General features: G+C 34.7%; 1 protein-coding gene across 1 annotated transcript in view; it reads left to right on the top strand.

Moving 5' to 3' along the window:
* LOC145769267 (mucin-4-like) overlaps window positions 1–17159 on the top strand; it is a 42098-nt gene extending 24939 nt beyond the window's left edge. The window contains exons 15-28 of the mRNA XM_082580850.1: window positions 53–275; window positions 611–766; window positions 1800–1922; window positions 2204–2234; window positions 5411–5501; window positions 6402–6447; window positions 9748–9916; window positions 10269–10432; window positions 11677–11860; window positions 12215–12282; window positions 14022–14196; window positions 15532–15648; window positions 15864–15966; window positions 16749–17159. Coding sequence (XP_082436976.1) covers window positions 53–275; window positions 611–766; window positions 1800–1922; window positions 2204–2234; window positions 5411–5501; window positions 6402–6447; window positions 9748–9916; window positions 10269–10432; window positions 11677–11860; window positions 12215–12282; window positions 14022–14196; window positions 15532–15648; window positions 15864–15966; window positions 16749–16888 — 1790 coding nt within the window. The 3' untranslated portion in view covers window positions 16889–17159. The remainder of the gene's footprint in view (window positions 1–52; window positions 276–610; window positions 767–1799; window positions 1923–2203; window positions 2235–5410; window positions 5502–6401; window positions 6448–9747; window positions 9917–10268; window positions 10433–11676; window positions 11861–12214; window positions 12283–14021; window positions 14197–15531; window positions 15649–15863; window positions 15967–16748) is intronic.
* The last annotated feature ends 1798 nt before the right edge of the window (window positions 17160–18957 follow it).

The following is an 18957-nucleotide window of genomic DNA, read 5'->3' as shown; positions in this document are numbered from 1 at the left end:
GTATGCCTATGGTTTAATAGACTTACATCTATTAAATTAACACTACTTTCAGGTGACGGGAGAAAATGTGTCACAATAAACTTGTGCCAGACAGCAGCAAACTGCAGCCAAGGTTGCACACCATTCTTCAACGCTTTCCTGTGCTTTTGCTACGACGGATTTCGTGCGAATGCCGCGGACGACAGCATTTGTGACGACATAAACGAATGCATGGATTCATCACCATGTGATACTATTCCTAGTTCGGAATGCAATAACACAATTGGAAGTTTTATGTAAGGAATTGATGTAATATTGCATGTAACTGTCAAACTTTTGTGTATTTTGTTTAAGAAACTAATGATATGAGGTATATCAGCAAAGGCTACAGCACAGCCGCTCTGCTGATTCGTGATTATCTTTGATTTTTTTTAATTTGCACTTTCAATGACTTGTAACCAACGCATTGTGTAATTTCATTTAGTCTACCCACCTATAAATTATCAAACATATAAAGTACTTTATTCTATGCACGTTAAAACTTATTAGCTTCCAACTGGAAAAATGGTTACTAAGGTCTTGAACTTCCAGCTGCAATCTGGAACTATTCGTAACTGCTTATTTTTATTAGCTGCGAATGTCCTGAAGGCACAACGTCTGGTGACAGCAGTTGTGACGACATAAATGAGTGTGCTGAAGACGATCTAAATGACTGCGATCCCATCTCCACATCATGTAGAAATGTATATGGAACTTATAACTGTGACTGTAAAACTGGATATGAAAGGTAAGCTCATAGATTTGGTAGCAAAAGTGACGTTGGTGTCTCCTCCCTCTGCCGTGATAGCCTCGGTGAAATAAAAATAAAATCATAATGAACGAATGAAAATCCATTCCAGAATCCTGTTTGTTGCTGTTTTGTATGACGTTATAAGTCCAAACAGTTTTCATTCAACCAATTTATGAGGATGTTGTTACATTGGTAGACTGTGAACTATCTTCCTAAAAGTTGACTTACAGGGCATTTCAATATAAGATGGTCTGTGGACTGATTTGAGGGCGTTGCATTTTGAGCAGATTGGTTTGAATTGTCAACAGTTCATCAATTAACGTTGACCCAAAAGGCGCTGGTTTGATATGTATCGAGGACACGTAATTGTGTGCTTGACACGTCACTTATGAAATACCTGAAGGGTGTTACGAAAGTCAGATTCCGTACATTTCCGTCAATTTAAGCTGCTGTATCTTTTAACCACCGGCGTAAGCCTGGATATAACAAAAATATCAAAAATATCAATAAATGAATGAAAGATCAAACAAAAATTATCAAGTTTATTGAATTAGTATTTCTAACATCTTATTTCAGTAAATGCGCTTCTGTAGTTATTTTACAGTATTTGAAACTCTGACTTTTTATTGTTTATTTTAGTATGTTCTATTCAATTCAGTTGTCATGGATCGTACGCGATTGTTCGAAAGGTTTATGTAATCCGCAGTTACAGCAACTTGTTTTAACAATTCTGCCATTTAGTTTAATGCGATTTTTCTATAGACATTGCGATGTAGATAAAATTTTATGCACATTATTCCTTAAGTAGTGTTATTTTCATGACGTTTTTCCCTTGATAAAGTCTTCGTGTTGAATAGTTGTCTGATGCTCATCATTTTATTTTCTCATGGCTTCCGCTGCAAACCGTGAGTCATTCCAGTCTTTCCGAGTTTACTTTTTTACTCCAAGTTTGTATTACATTAACACAAATAATGTAAAATATTGTTTTACTGCAATTGCGAAAATCAATATTTGATCTTGCATTTCTCAGACCTGACACTGATTCACCACGAAATCCTTGCACCGATATCAATGAATGCGGAGAAAGCGATGATTGTGATGACGATTTTGAAGATTGCTCAAATACGGCTGGTTCATTTGTTTGTGATTGCAAGTGAGTCCATGTAGTGTCGGGAGAGAGTTCTCTTTTTTGTACCAAAGATAGACAAAGCACAACAACATAGCAGGCTTGAGCATTATTAGAATATATTTTACATAGGCTACTTACAAATACTTTTAACAGTCAAACGTTTTCAGCTTGAACTAAGCTCTGCTCAGGATTCTGCAAATGTTTGTAAAAAAAATGCAAGTAATTTCAACTTCTTAAACGCATCTAGCTAAGTGACTAAACAACAAGACACAATCCAACATTAAAATTCTTTATTTTATTTTTAGAATTGGATTTGAAAAACATCCACTAACAGGGGTATGTACAAACCAATGTATATCCAACTTGCTTGTTTATGAGAGTTTGTACTGTTGGCCTACAATACAATAGTTATTGTCCTGACAGATTAGTGGAAAAACACCAGACTATTAAAATGCAGCAGGGTATTAACACGTCTACATCCACGGAACTTCTTTGGTTATTAGTAGGGCCATTTTTATATGACCTTAAAAAATCAATAATATGACTTTATTTTTTGGAAAATATGACTTTATACGACTTTATGTGAAAATCGTTTATTTTTACATGCGAACAACGTCACTCACGGAACTAAAGAGTAAAACATACGCAACATAACAGTAATACACATCCATTTTTATTTTAAACCACTGTTGTAGTACAGTTTCATGTAGTGTGGAATGTTAGAGTCTTTTAAGTTACGATTTAGACGTAAAAATGACTATAGTAAGGAAAATGAGTGCTCCACAGACGCTGATGTGGGTTGACACTTCTGCAGTTTTGTATAAAGCGCTGATTAAATGTCTTGTCATTGTAGCTCCATAATTTGTTTCACGTCATTTTTGTCCTATCGCTTTTTAATGTAATTTTTGAGCTTGAGCGGATCTTTTCCGAAATCAAGGGCATTTAGATCAGCATGGGCCTCTTTGATGGTGTAGCCTACGTACAACTTTCCATTTTGAGTATTAACCCTATTCGGACTAAGCTATTTTTGTGAGGTAATGGCCTGACGTGTAGACTTATTCCATCCACACTTTCATTTGCTAATAACTTTTGATATAAAAACGTTACGAGGTTGCTTTTTTCGCAAAGTTAAAGCAAAATTATTGACAAACTGGTTAAAATTTTAAGTGGACACACATACTCTACCAGTTTTTTGCTATTGCTTTTTTGCTAAAAGTAGTCATTTTTTTTTAAATTTTCTGATGTCTCCGTCATAATCTCCTGAAATCGTTAATATCTTTGTTAACCCTATCTTAATACGAGCTGTTTTCGTACGCGGAAAGCACGTCACGGGCCATCTTAGCCTCGTGCTAATTAATCGCTAATAACGGGAGCTATGAAAATCACAGAACCAAAATATTTTACAAGGTAATAGCCATGTGTATTGTGCGTATAGAAATTAAATTTTTACTCAACAAATTTATTGAAATAAAGTGTTTGAGATGAAAAAACTTCAGAAAGTCGGTTTTTATTCTAATTTCCCGAAAATAGCTTCAAAATTGAAATTTTTGAATTATAACTAAACAAAACAAAAAATTACTTTTGCTCATTAATATAAGGCATTTTTGAACGTTTATACACTTCAAAGTAATCGCACTACCATTTGTATTGCACTAACATTAACATATATATAACTACGATTGCATGACAATGTCTAGTCACCTGAGACGAAATGCTTATTGTGAATGGCAGGAAGGTAGAAAAATGACCAGTTTAGGTTTAGAAAATTCGCAAAGAATAAAAACTAAAAGTCAAGAAATTTCACATTTCTAGTATATTTCCTTCTGTGAAATGTTTCACCAATAGAGTGGGACGTCCTCATAAAACCCCGTGTCGTATTAAGATAGGGTTAAAGGCACACGGTCCAGTCATACATGTAATCCGAAATGGTCAGTAGTCATGTAGGTCACGCAGTAAATCTTGGAAGGCACAAAACAATACAAATGTTTGCTAACTTGTTTGTACCAGATGATAAATTTTTTCAGATGACCTGGCAATTTTAGGAGTAGGGTGTCAAAAACTGCTGATAACTAAAAAATTAAACCACATAAAAATGTCATTTTATTACTAAAACAAAGATGAATAATTTTTAGGAAAAGTCATAAAACTTCAGCTAATTTGAGCCAGTAACTTTTATGTAATCGATGAAAGTTTTAGGTATGGATGGAACCCGTCCACCCGTTAGTCCGAATAGGGTTAAGTTGACCTCAATGTGTGACCTCATAAAATATAGGTCTGTGACTGTTACAAGTGTTATGTAGGCTAATCCTACAGTTTGCCTTCGTTCAATCAGAAATTGCCTTACTTTCTTAGTGCTTAATTGCTTCACCGCTTAAATTGGTATTTTTTATTTAAAGTATACAACGGTATGACTTCATAACTCAAAAATATGACTATATAACTTAAAAAGCTGATTTATGACCTAACCAGGAAAATATGACTTTATTTGACTTCATAACTTTCTTAATATACCTCATAGGGATGCGGTTTTTGCGTTAAAATTGATTTCACGACTTACTGATGCATAGAAAAAAATATGACTTTAATGACTTTAAATGGCCCTAGTTATTAGTGATGCACAATAGTACAACAATCGCGGAAGTGCGGGGTCACGTACTGTCCAACTCTCCGTTGAGGGTCATTTTTTGTGTGGAAACGAGTACAGGCAACGACGACGTTTTATCATCACATTTCTTTTGGTAACTGGATTCGAAGCAATTTTGATCTTCTCAGCGAAGACCTTGCACACAAGGTGGCAAATGTGAGCTCTTCCTTGCCTCAAGTCAATTCCAAACTTGACCCCTCCACTCACGATGCCATAAAGAACAGGAAGCGCATTGCAGGCTTTTTCCATCTCCTCCTCACCTTTTTATTAAATTCTACATCCTTCAGAAGAGGCCCAAATGAAAAGTAACTTCACCGAATGAGCTCACGAGTGACCTCAAGAATGACCTCACTGAATGACCTAATGACTGACCTCACGTCACGTTGTGCCAAGAACTAATGACAGTGAGGCATCATTCTTTGGAGAACTTTCAAGCCCCTTGAAACCAAGCCTATCGCTACAGAGGATCATCTTAAGGCGCCTTGGGTGCTAAACAACAACCCAACATTGAAGAGAAACATCATTCAGTTAATGATGGCGGGCTAATCCGAATTCAGCGGTTTGAAGCTAACATATGCAAGTATGCAGAGCTGCAGGGGTTGAGATTTAAAAATAAATTACTTTCGTTGTCTGATGATGAAAACTCCCGCACGAAATCAATAATAATTAACAATGCTGTTTAAAAAGAAAATCATTTTTTGTCTGAAGCAGTTAACGAAAATATATAAAGGTAGCAAAATGAATTTCTTATTTTTGTTTCCTGTAGTAAGCTTACATGCTTGGTTATTGTTTAATTGATTAGGATGCTTAATATAAATTTAGCCTTTGTGTAAGAGCTTACTAGTTTCATTATTATTTTAATTGTTAGAATTGTGAAAATGTGAACGAATGTGCAGATAATCCATGTCCAACAAATCTGACTTGCTTTGACAATATTGGATCATTCAATTGTTCAGAAGGTGAGTTATCGACCTTTTTGTGTAATTTTAAACTAATGTGAAAATGACATGGTCAAATTTGGAACATACAATGTTTTGTCACAAATTTTTCAAATTATTTTAACTTTGATTGTCCAATAACATTAATGGAACTAGTGACAAGAAAAATGTTATTGTTTGTATTTCAAATATAATGTTATTTAGCAGAATTCTGTTGAATGGTTATGCGTTGAAGTATTTTTATTTCGACTCAAACTGTGTCAACTTCTGATAAGAGTTTTATCTCTGCTTTGGCATGAAAGCTAATGATTAAGATTGTTAGAAAAAAAATGTTATCGCAAAAAGTTTTATAAGCTTACCAGCAACAAATGAGATAATTATTGTTGTTCTGTTGTCTTTAGATACTGAATAGAACGACATTCGATATTCATTGCTGATATGTATTATGAATTCAGTCATTTAGAAACGTTATAAAATCTATTGTACTTTAATATCCGATAAGAGTGTATTATACATGCACAATGCACATTGCAACAATCTGCATTGAGAAATTAAATTGATAGTTTAAAACGTCTTCAAGATCATTATAAATTTTCTAATTTTTTACATCAGTAAATATGCAGTGGTACAGTATTATAAGCCAACGATTTATAATTTAAAACTTTTTAGTATATAAGCTGCTTATTGTCATGCCACAAATAGTAAATGATGTTGATTGTGAAGAAAGGGGCGTTCAAAGATAAGAGTTAAACTGACTGGTAAAGCGGTGGTCGAATAAATTTGTGGCTAGAATACGGTGCGATACTGATGAGCCCAGCCTCATGGGCGAAACACGTGTCTATCGCTGTCAATTCTTGCTACAAATCGGCTGCCGAGAAACAAATGATGTTGATCTTACTTTTATTTTCTTATCTTATCTAGGAGAGCCTCCACCTTTGATTGAATGTAGAGCAAGTCCAATTATAAGGTAAAGTGAAGTATCAGTGCTAAGGTGAAAGAGGAATGCAAACGTAGTTGTTATTCCTCTTTCACCTTTCATTAAATTTTTATTGTAGTCTAAAGCAGTGGTTCTCAACCGCTGGTCCGCGGATCGGTGCCGGTCCGTGTATTTTTTTTCCGGTCCGCAGAAGACCTTACTTTCTGCAAAGCTTCTTATTTTAACGTGGAGTCATTAGCATATTGTAAAATTGTGATCGCACTGTGAAACACGCACAGCCGTAAAACTGACCTATATCCACGTAAAATTGTTTGATAATAAAGGTGAACTTTTTTATGACCTAGTTCTGTGGCGTTGATTATGTTTTTGTGACAAATTGCGTGTAATTTTCAAAAAGTTTTGAAACACAGAAATACATAACCAAATGTGGAATTTTGTCATTGATTTTGAAAACTTCAAAGTCGTTGGAGACGAAAATTTGGAAATAGATTAATTTGAAGTTCCGGGGTACAGTCAAGCCTGCAATGGAAATTTGCCAGAACCGCAGTTTGAGAAAGCAAAGATCTTGTTTTTCAAAGACTATGCGGAAAATAGCGCTTCGGAATGAAATAAAGACAAGCCGATTTGCTGTGGAAAATGCTGGTAAAATGGAGTGGTGAAAAAAGTAAAAAGAGGTGCTGAGCGTTGTGAGTCAACACTTGAAAGAGTTGGCTGAGAATTTTGACAATCATTTTGCGTAACATGAAGATCTTCGATATGGAAACTTTTGAATAAACAATCCATGCATCGATGATGTCAACACATGCGACCTTAATCTTCATGAAAAAGAATGTCTGATTGAATTACAATATGTTGTGCTTCTACTTTGCAGTCCAGATTCGAAAAACATCATTGTAACACTTCTGGTTATCTCCTGCAAACGAATTCATGGCTAACTTTCAAAACAATCGATTTGATGGCAATTGTTTCAACTAGCTATTTAGAAACGACAATTCTTTTTTATCTCTAGCTTTAATAACAAAACAAAGAAATCGCATGGATGCCGAAACAGAGCTACGTGTTTTAGAAGCTTCTTTGATATCTCGTTTTCCATCACACAGGCTATTGGCGGCGTAACAGGAGCAAATTTCCCACTGACATTGATTTTGTATGCAAATGGATTGACATTTTCCTGTTCGAGTTGATTTGATTGCCGTTTTATTCCAATTTTTGTACTGAATACAAATCATATGCTAAAACCTTGTATTATGATGCGCAACGACACCTTTGGTTAACAAAACGTTAGAAATGTTCATTCCATTAACTACGATCTTTGGTTGCCGGTCCGCGAACATTTTTTTAAAATTTTGCCAGTCCCCCACTGTTAAAAGATTGAGAACCACTGGTCTAAAGTAAACTTATTTTAGTCAACGCATAAAATTTTTTGGTTTATTGGTGTGTTTGCTAACATGCACAGCATTACCAATAATAACTCATTACCAATAATACCTCATTACCAATAATACCTCATTACCAATAATAACTCATTACCAATAATACCTCATTACCAATAACAACTCATTACCAATAATACCTCATTACCAATAATACCTCATTACCAATAATAACTCATTACCAATAACAACTCATTACCAATAATACCTCATTACCAATAATACCTCATTACCAATAATAACTCATTACCAATAATACTTCATTACCAATAATACCTCATTACCAATAATACCTCATTACCAATAATACTTCATTACCAATAATACCTCATTGCCAATAATACCTCATTGCCAATAATACCTCATTACCAATAATACCTCATTACCAATGATAACTCATTACCAATAATACCTCATTACCAATAATAACTCATTACAAATAATACCTCATTACCAATAACAACTCATTACCAAAAATACCTCATTACAAATAATAACTCATTACCAATAATACCTCATTACCATTAATAACTCATTACCAATAATACCTCATTACCAATAATACCTCATTACCAATAATACCTCATTACCAATAATACCTCATTGCCAATAATACCTCATTACCAATAATAACTCATTAGCAATAATAACTCATTACCAATGATAACAATGATCAGTGCTAACTGCTAAGGTGAAAGAGAAACGTAAGTATATTGGTCCAGTGTTCATTGTGGTCTAAAACGGAGCCCTAATAATTTTAGTCAACGGATTAAAAACTTTTGATATATTGTTATGATAGCTAACATGTAACATTGCCAGTAGTAACTTTGTAAAACGAAGCTCAAAACGTGGTAATGTGTGATAATCCACCAAGTTAAAATTGAGCGAGGTCAGCTTACGTGATGTTTGTGTACAGTACAGTGATTTTTTTTTAAAGAAATATAATGCGTTTTCATGTAAACTTGTTGTTGTCACGATTTCATTTCAAACAAAAAACAAGGATTTGTTCTAAACTCTATACACAAATTAAATGCACCTAAAAGACTTTTCTGTTACATTCAAGCTTGTGAGCTCCGTGCACAAAGTTTTGTTTCGATTAATTTTGTTTCGATTAAAATTTGTTTATAAAGAGTTTTGTTTGATTCGGCCAAACAAATGTCAGAAAGAGTCCAACTGGTGACGTAAATAAACCTAATTATTATTTAAACAACCTGCGATTTAAGAAAACGAACATATTCTCTTAGTAGAGAAATTTTTGATATGTAGGCCTACTATCACTGGTGTCCAATATTTTGGGATCTTTTATTTTTAAGTATTTGCATTGATTCCTCGCTCCTTTTTGAAATGATTGGAAGAGTGTGAAAACAGTGAAAAAAAAGTAAACACAATTAAAACAAAACATTTCTGCGACCACATATCATCGAGTGTTGTTGTCGCATTGGTTGCAATGCATATAAATCGAGGATAATTGCATATTGACTTTGAAACTCTTTTTGCGTTTAACCCATACATGGGATTATCCGAATTGAGATCTAAACTAAAACAAAATAATCAAAATACAAAAACATTTGTTGTTTTTACGTACCCAGGCTTACACCTGGTAGTTAAAGATTTAGATGAGTGGACCGGAAGACAAGGAAGCAAATCTTCGTGTCCACCTTTACACATGCCTTTAAGTGTCCTGTCAAAGATATAGCCGCATGCTTTTGAGCGATGTGAAACCGGCGCCATTCCGAGTGCCCTTCGATGCAAGACTATGCAGCCGACACTAAATAATGACTTAGCTTCACGGTGTTTGCGAAAGTTTTAAAATTCTTCACGAAAATACTATCTAATTTTTCGTTTTCACATTGATCAATCTTTGAAAGTCAAATTTAATTTTTAATATCATTGACAGCCTCACAACAGAGAAGCTGAACGAACTCGATGTTGGGTTTAATGACGGCGTTGTTGTATCCCCCAAACGACTAGATAACTTGAACGATGTTGATGCAAAATGCTTCCAGAATTTCGGCCCATTAGTTAGATTCGAACTGGACCTCGAAGATTGTTCACCAATAATTGAGGTGAGTAGGTTATTGCAGGACAATTAAGTCTGAATCTTGATAAGTTTGTTTTGAAGTTAAATTTTACAAGTTTACAATCGTTTTGTCCTATTCGTCCACATGCATGACCACTCAAGGATAAGCAATGCTATGCATAGAGCTGTTTTACATTGCATGATCAAAAGTATCAAGCAATTATATCTACAACTCCATAGCACGTGGGAGTCTGTTTCACTGTTAGTGACATTTAGTATATCTTACATGATCAAATTTCTGGGAAGTTGTTATGAAGATGATAGGAATAAAAAAGCAGCCTGAACAAAGCCGCTTGTGAAGTATTTTGCTACTTCTTCTTGTTATGTCACAATCACAGGAAGATGATTACTTCATTTACGTCACCTACGTAATCCGCAATCAGCCATACAGGAATCCCAACTCTGTCATCTCAGTATTCAAAGATTACTGTTTCAACGCAACTTGCAAGTTCCAAAAGAAAAGCAACATCAGCATGGGATCATCAATAACTCCTATTATAAAGTAAGTTGGTTTCACTTTTTAAATAAAGAGAAAAATTATTCTTACAACGCCCAATATGTCATATTTAGTCTTGATTGTCGAATGTTTAAACAAATAATATTTGTTTTCTATTTGGCCACGTTTTGTTCATTTTATTGTTTGCAATAATTTCTGATCTTTATTTCATCATTCTGCACAATACGTTAGCAAGATGTGTTTGAACAAGATTTCATTAAAACTAAATCAAACATTAACCTTTTTCGGACTAACGGGTGGACGGGTTCAGTCCATACCTAAAACTTTCATCGATTACATAAAAGTTACTGGCTCAAATTAGCTGAAGTTTTATGACTTTTCCTAAAAATTATTCATCTTTGTTTTAGTAATAAAATGACATTTTTATGTGGTATAGTTTTTTAGTTATCAGCAGTTTTTGACACCCTACTCCTAAAATTGCCAGGTCATTTGAAAAACTTTATCATCTTGTACAAGCAAGTTAGCAAACATTTGTATTGTTTTGTGCCTTCCAAGATTTACTGCGTGACCTACATGACTACTGACTATTTCGGATTATATGCATGACTGGACCGTGTGCCTTTTACGAAGATATTAACGATTTCAAGAGATTATGACGGAGACATTAGAAAAATTAAAAAAAAATAACTACTTTTAGCAAAAAAGCAATAGCAAATAACTGGTAGAGTATGTGTGTCTACTTAAAATTTTAACCAGTTTGTCAATAATTTTGCTTTAACTTTGCGAAAAAAGCAACCTCGTAACGTTTTTATATCAAAAGTTATTAGCAAATGAAAGTGTGGATGGAATAAGTCCACACGTCAGGCCATTACCTCACAAAATTAGCTTAGTCCGAATAGGGTTAATGCACGGTGTACTTTTTAGAGCTTTTTGAACAGTTTAGAAAATTGTACCTCAAGGAAAATTTTTGAATTAGGACATTATAATGTGCATTTACACAAAGTTTACTTGGTCCAAAGTATGTTAATCATGAAACAACATTTTTTAATTTCCAATTTTGTAAGCGTTGAAGTACTTTTTCATCAGTAGCCTGCTTGAAATTCCGCAATATTTTCGTTAAAGATAGAATTTGCCTTGAAAGTGATTTTTTTTCAAAGGATAGATAAATTCAGTAGTTATTAAAAGCAATAGTTTAACAGTGCTCAACGCTTTGCGCACATTGCCCTGGTACGATAGTTCACAAAGCAAACAATACTTCAAATAGCTTGTTTTTTTTGTTATTTTTTTAGAAAAACTGAAGTTGGTGAAGTTGTAGAAAAGACAAACTTTAAGCTAGAAATGTGTTTCTACAAAGATTATGACTTCGAAGAAAAACTTCCCAAAGATAATTTGAAAGTTTTTGTATACGATGACGTATTCATTAAAATTGCTCTACCTGAGTTCGAGAAATGTGATGAAGACTTTATTCTCCAGGTGATCTAGCAAAACATTCTTCCTGTTATAGATTTGTTTGTGCATCCTTGAATTTCAGTTCAACTCCTCTACATTCCATGCATTTGCCACGAAAGAAATATTTTTATGTTAATTTGTTTTTTTAAGTCAAATAGGATTTTATTGTTGTCCAAAATAAATAAACTTTTAGTTAACAGCTTTTGTAATATTACAGTATAACTTGATATACAAAAACAAAGCTATTAATATTCCTGTCATATCTTAAATATCTAAAAATCTACGACGCAAATTCAGCACAGACCCAATTGCTAAGTTATCAAGTAATAATCTACCATCTTGCATTCAAGCAATTTCTATGCAGCGTTCTATTTGCAGATAAAGAAATGCTTTGCAACTCCCTACAGAGATACTTACGAACCGAAATATGAACTCATATCAGACAGGTGAGAGCCCAATAACCTACAATGTAGAATAATAAGCACATAAGCTGTAAGAGCATAAGCTACCTACTACAACTAGACCATAAATGACTTAAGATATAATAATGAAGCAATAGCCTACACCATGTTCACCAACATGGCTAGTCAACTGGCATGACCAGTAGCATGATGGAAGTAAAAATATGAGCTACTACAGTCGTGGCCAAAAGTTTAAGACCAAACCGCAAATTTCGCGAAAATCAGTTCTTCGACCTATTTCTTGTTGTTTTTTTACTTATTTCTTGCTAAACTGTATATAAGACAAAGTAATAAGCATTTATATTGTATTTTGCATCAAAATCTCAAATTTTTAATATTTGGTGTGTCCTCCTTTCGCTTTGATGGCAGCCTTGATTCCTCTGGGCATAATTTCGATTAAATTTTTGCAAAGTTTTTCAGGAATTTCGCAGATCCAGACTGATTTGATTGCTTCAATTAGGGAAGGAATACTCGGGGGATGTTTTTCAGCAACTTTATTTTTGAGAAAAGTTAAAAAGTTTTCGATAGGGTAAAGATTGGGACTTTTTCCCGGCCACATCAGAAGAGTAATTTTCTTAGCCCTAAAAAACTCTGTTACTATCTTTAAACGATGGCATAGGGCTCCATCTTGCATAAAAATCATGCACTCGTACACCGACATGTGCATTATTATGCACTTGTAGCTTCTCCTTCATTAATCTCAAGTATTTCTGGCCGTTCATCGTGGTTCCTGGTTTTAGAAAAAAGAGTTCGGCTGTACCTTTGGTCGAAATGGCTCCCCATATCATCACATCTGGTGGATGTTTCATCGTTTGCCGGATATACTTTTCATCAAATTGTGTCCCTGAGGGTCGACGGACATTTTTTTTCTTGCACCAAACTGTTGGACACTTGATTCGTCCGAAAATTAAACTTTAGATCATCGGGCAGAAGTCCAGTCTTTGTGCTCCAATGCAAACAGGGGGCCCGTCTTCTTCATCACTGGTGTAACCCTCGTTTTTCGTGCTGGTTTTCGTAACTTCAGACTAAATTTTACACCTAAACGGCGGCTAACAGTTCTCCTGCTGACTGGAATACCGGCTTCATTCAAAGAGGCCCTGATTTCTATGGCTGAACATGTTGGAGACTTCACCACTTCTCTTTTCATGAAGATGTCAGCTCTAGGAGTTTTTTTTTTCAAGGACAACCACTGCGTTTTGCATCAGCATAAGTTCCTGATTTCTTAAATTTCACAATTGCCTGATGCACAGCAGTTTTACTAAATCCAAACTGCTCACCAATTTGACGTTCTGTGTAGCCTTCCCTGTGGAGAATAACAATTTGACATCGCTGAACCTCCGAAAGAGAGCACATTTTACCCATTTTAGGCAGACAAATAATACAGAAAAGTAATCTCTACTGGCTAATGTTAAATTGATATTTGCTAAATAATGACTGATTACATTAGATTTCGACCCACAGTAAAGATGATGCAAGTGAAACAATATCTGATGCAGTATTATGATGTAATGCAAAAACCGTCATAAATCAAGTCTGGTCTTAAACTTTTGGCCACGACTGTAATTGTTTTGAGAAAATTGAATATGACAAAAAGCTTGTCAAAGTTTCTGAATTGTATAATTCTTATGCATCTTCCATGTTTGCAAGCGAATTCATTACATTTCAAGTATAGGCCTAAGCCACAAAACTCTAAGATCTGTATCCTCACAACTGTCCTGTCACAGCTGTCCTGCCAATGGTTATGTGACCGTTAAAGACAACTATGAACCTTTGTGTGGATCGTTTAAGTTCAAATCATTTGTGTGGACAAACGTCGCAGACGACGATCAGAAAATCATTGTTAGTTGTGACGTCACGATCTGTTACAAAGACAACGACACTTGGTGCGAGCGCGATCATGTAAGTGCAAATTGGGTTTTTATGTAAATTGATGTTTTAAAATTCCTGCCTGAACTTTGAACCTTATCAATGAGATTTGCACCAAAACGAAAAGACTTTCAGACAAATTTTTTATATTTTTTTCATCTGCAAAATAGCTAGTATAATTTGATTTCATGAAATCACCATTCTTTTTACGTGCTTTTGTAGTAATCGCCAAAAACACCTACTTTCCTACTTTTGCTTTAAAAATTACCACTTGCGTATTAATGTGCAGAAATTTCAACTCATCGTTATTTAACCCTGTATTTGAATAAAAAAAATTTGAGAAATTGTTTATTACGAGTGCAATAAACAATTTCGCCGGTTAATTGTTTTGAAAGTGCTTAGCCTCCCATTTCAATTTATGGTATATCTGTTACATTGGGAAATAAGGGGAAATCAAGGCTGATACAAGTCACTAAAAATGACTGAAAAAATACTACAGTGGATAATAGGCTACGTCGGCAAAGTCGTCAAATATATTAAACGCTTCATTAATTCAACTTCAAGTTAAGGGGACACTAGTGGGACACTAGGGGACACGAATATCAATTCCGGCATCGCCCTTAAAAAATTGGTTGAAAAATGTACCAAGCTTGTAGAATACTCTACACATTATATTCCTTTGGAAAGATTGCAACAAAAATGATTGCAATCAAAATAATGGAACTTAAATAGATGAACAACGATTGTCAAAGAAATGCAAACCTTTTCCATTTTTATTTTAACTCTACCACCGGTAAAAAAATTAATAAGTCTCAAGGGAGAACTTATATCATTCCTAACATTTTGCTGGCATTGTCGCCATCCCTTACCCATATAAGGATGAGAGATTTTTTTTCACAGCTGTATTATTTAAAAAATAAACATTGAATTTATACACTAGAAAAAATTGATATATTTGCAATTGTGTTTTAAGTGAAACTACACAAAAAGAGCAAAAATCTTCTCATAGATCATTTCTCCAGTATTTATTGATTATTCCTGCAAAAAGAAATAAATGAGTAGTTGAAAACATCAAAAAATGATTTTCGAAAAAACCACCCATGAAACACATGTTACATTACTCATATTTATCACTGTAAGTTTTGACAAACAAGACATCGAATAATTGAATATAGTCAAAGTTTTACCATATTTAAAATCCTGATGAAATTTACTGCTTTTTAGATACAAAAAAATGATTGATAAAAAAATTATTTCCATCCGGATCATCCCCTTAAAACAGTTTACATTTGAGCACAGCAGCTGCAGGCCTAAAAGTAAATCTGGTGAACATCTTGTTTCAATTCTTGATTCTTTTCACATTTTTAGGTTTGCGACAACAGCGGCAGCAGGCGGCGACGTGATTTACCAAACAGGACGAAGCATATGAGGCTGATTTCAAATCCTCTGACAGTTCTAAAGATAAAAAACAACCTTTGCGCAGTTGTAAGATACTTTATTTGCATAAGAAAATAATATGAATGGATTCGACCCCGAGATTGCGATTTCCGTGGTAGTCGTTTGTTATTTTTTTAGAATTTTGTAGCGTAAAATTGATAAACAAACTTTTGTCGTGATGTGAGTTTGTTTCAAAGCTTTTCTATGAACCATTTCATTTTAAATATTAATTTCTGTAATTAACATTTGCTTTATTTTATTAGAATAAGGGGGGTTGCTCAGACGAATGCTGGATGGATAACGACAAGGTAAAATGTCTATGCTTGTCTGGGAGGACGCTCGGAAACGACGGGAAGACTTGCTACGGTATGTCGACTCTATTGTTTTACCAACACGGTTATTAATTGGAAGTTAGTTCAGATAGAATGAAACCACTATCAATGTTTTTTGTTGTCCTTTTTCGATCCATTTCGATAAGATTAAGTAGCTGTTTGGAAAGTTTGTCACCACAGTGAGGGCATGAATGCATTCATTCTTTGGCCATAACACATTCAACAATAAGGTTCTGCAGTTGAATCTTAAATGAATGCTTAACTATCTAGGCAGGCTTTCCTAAAAAAATACAATGATTACTTTTTGCGATTGCAAATGTGGAACAGGATTACTAGGTTAAGCGAAAAGACTTCTTGCAATGGCTACTACCATTCAAAGTCAATAAGTAGCTAGTCAATATGAACATCCTACATTAGGCAGGAAAGAAATGTTTGTATGGCCAACAAGCCAAAAAGTATAATTGTCGGTTGAAAATTCGATTAAGGTTCAAAGATCAATTAAACGTCATAACATGACTCGCATCTAGAAAAAAATATGTGGTTGTTAGAGTCAACAAAACCACCATAGGCATTTCTGTGTTAATCACCACGATTAAATGACATAAGCTAAACTAAGAGCAACAAAAACAAGTAGAAAGGCTTTCGCCTCGACACATTTATCACAATTTTAAATTGTGAGAAGTTTCGTATGGTATGCAAGAGAAAATAAGTCAGTTCAATTCGGTGGATTGTTTTTTTCAAAAGTGTTGTATAACGTTTGTTCCCATGCACATGATGCAATTTCGCACCGAAATATATTTTGTTATTTTCTAACAGATCAATTGAAACACAATCTTGCTGAAGAAGCACAAGTCAGTGAAGAAGTTATTCAAGCTCAACGAATCGTGATATTGGTGCTGATGGGATTTGTGCTCATAATGACCTGCCTCGTCATGTATAAACGAAACAGGTCATAAACCAGCTGTCACTTATTTATTTGACGAACTATAGAAAGCTGACATGAGATGTGAAATGTATTTGTCCACCCACTTGATTAGACTGTATCGGGGTCATGCCGATTTTCCAAATGAATCAATGTGAACGAAATTTATGAAGTCTTGCGCGTACAGTACATGTTTATGTCAACACTTGTGCTTAGAATATGTAGAGAGCCAATATAAGATTGCCCTGATTGTCCAGCATTGTAAAGTTATATGTGATTTATTTATGCAGAAATAAAACTATTTATTCACCTCATTTCATAGCTGTTTGATATACAAGGTTTTAAAAATCATACGCGAGTTTGTATTTTACAAATCACTTAAAGGGAGAGAGGATTTTAATCTAGCATAACATTTTTAACTTAGTCTGCAGTCTAAATTTAATTTCATCTTCTTCTTTATCGTGTGTCACACGGCCGTAGCCCAGAGCATCACGCAATTGAATTTCAAAAGATACTGCAGAGCTACGAAACAATTTATGATAAAAATGCAATTTGAATGAAAATAGACAAATTTTGTATACAGTATTAATATAATGTTGCTACTCCTAAAACGAGAAAACAAAATCAAAACGTTATTCACAAAAATATAACTAGCATTAAAGCTTCATGGTTTAACCTTCCTCCGTTTTGTTTGACAAGAATATGACTTGCTGCTGCCGTCTCGCATGAGGTACCAGCAGTAATCTGCCATCAGGTTCGTGTCCCATCGGCCTTGATATCTTCTTTCCATTGTCTTTACATCTTGGTGAAAGCGTTCACCTTGTTCCTTGCTGAGGTGGCTGTTAAGGAAGTTTACTTTTACACTCATATTGCATCCCAGTGTCTTGAAGGAAGAAAACAGTTGTTGAATAAGTTCACAGTAACTGTCAGATTTCTGATTTTCTAGGAAGTTGCTGACAACGTCAACAAACGATTACCATGCAGGTCGTATTTCAGTTTTCATCTTTTTTTAACTTTGAGTCTTTCTGAAGACGTCAAGTTTGAAGGCCGTGGGAAATGTTATTTTTTTCACTCTTGCAATTTGACAATGAGAGGAAGTAGCAATAACGCAATGTAGGCTACTAATTTTTCTGTTTTGTATTGAGCTAATCTCTTGCCCTTTGCACATAATTATCGTGCAAGTTCAAATCTTACAGTAAGATGAAGTCATCAGGCGGTGGGATGGCGCATCGGATAAGGCGTTGGCTTTCCAATAATGTGAACCTAGTTCGACTCCCGGCTTAAGTTGGTATTTGATGCACACCGTTCACCTCTACCCACATTGTAATAAGTGGGTGGGCATAATTGCTGAAATAAAGGCGGCCGAGAAAAATGAACTGGCCACCCTACTCTCATAAGTGTCGAAAGTTGAGTGCGATGAGAACCTTATATTCTCATTCCCCAAAGCTCAGTAACTGAGTATGGGACCTTTACTTTTATGACGTCATCGTTAGAAGTAACTCTCAGGTATCTTCTGTTAGACTAAAACGATTGAGAAATTTCAAGATAGGTATAGGTTGCCTGAAATAAGCATAAAAGCTTTTCACCACTAGTAACGAAAAGCGCTGCCTCTTAATTCCCCACACTTCTCAAAATTATGTCAAACTTTCAGAAATTGATTTTGCAATGTTGAGCTATCAGAAAGGCAATAAATGAAAGTGTTTTCTGTTGAAATATAGAGTTCCACCGTCAGGAGTATGTCTTAAAAGTTAAAATGAGTGATTGAGAAAAACAAACACCAACTGTTTATAGCAAATGAGGCAATGTATCCCATTATCTAAAAGCAAACCGGTTGTCATTTTCAGATTTGTCATAGGCAAAACCGAGGGAATCAAAGCGAAAAGCTATAAAAATTGAATCTTTAATTTTGAAAATGCCTAATCTGTGATACATATGTGTGCCACTGGTCTTCAAAGGGATAAAGGAACGAATTGATGCTTTCAAAATGAGCTTCGTGTTGTAAAATATTTTTGTTCAGTAAAATGTATTCTGTGTATTTCACTGCACTAAACCAATTTTAACTTTTTTTACAGCGTTTGACACTTCTGTGAACACATTACTAAT

This window comes from Aplidium turbinatum, chromosome 4 (assembly GCF_918807975.1).
Source record: "Aplidium turbinatum chromosome 4, kaAplTurb1.1, whole genome shotgun sequence".
NCBI classification, from domain to species: Eukaryota; Metazoa; Chordata; class Ascidiacea; order Aplousobranchia; family Polyclinidae; genus Aplidium; species Aplidium turbinatum.
The sequence above is the reverse complement of the archived record's forward strand: the minus strand, read 5'-3'. Positions and strand labels throughout refer to the sequence as shown.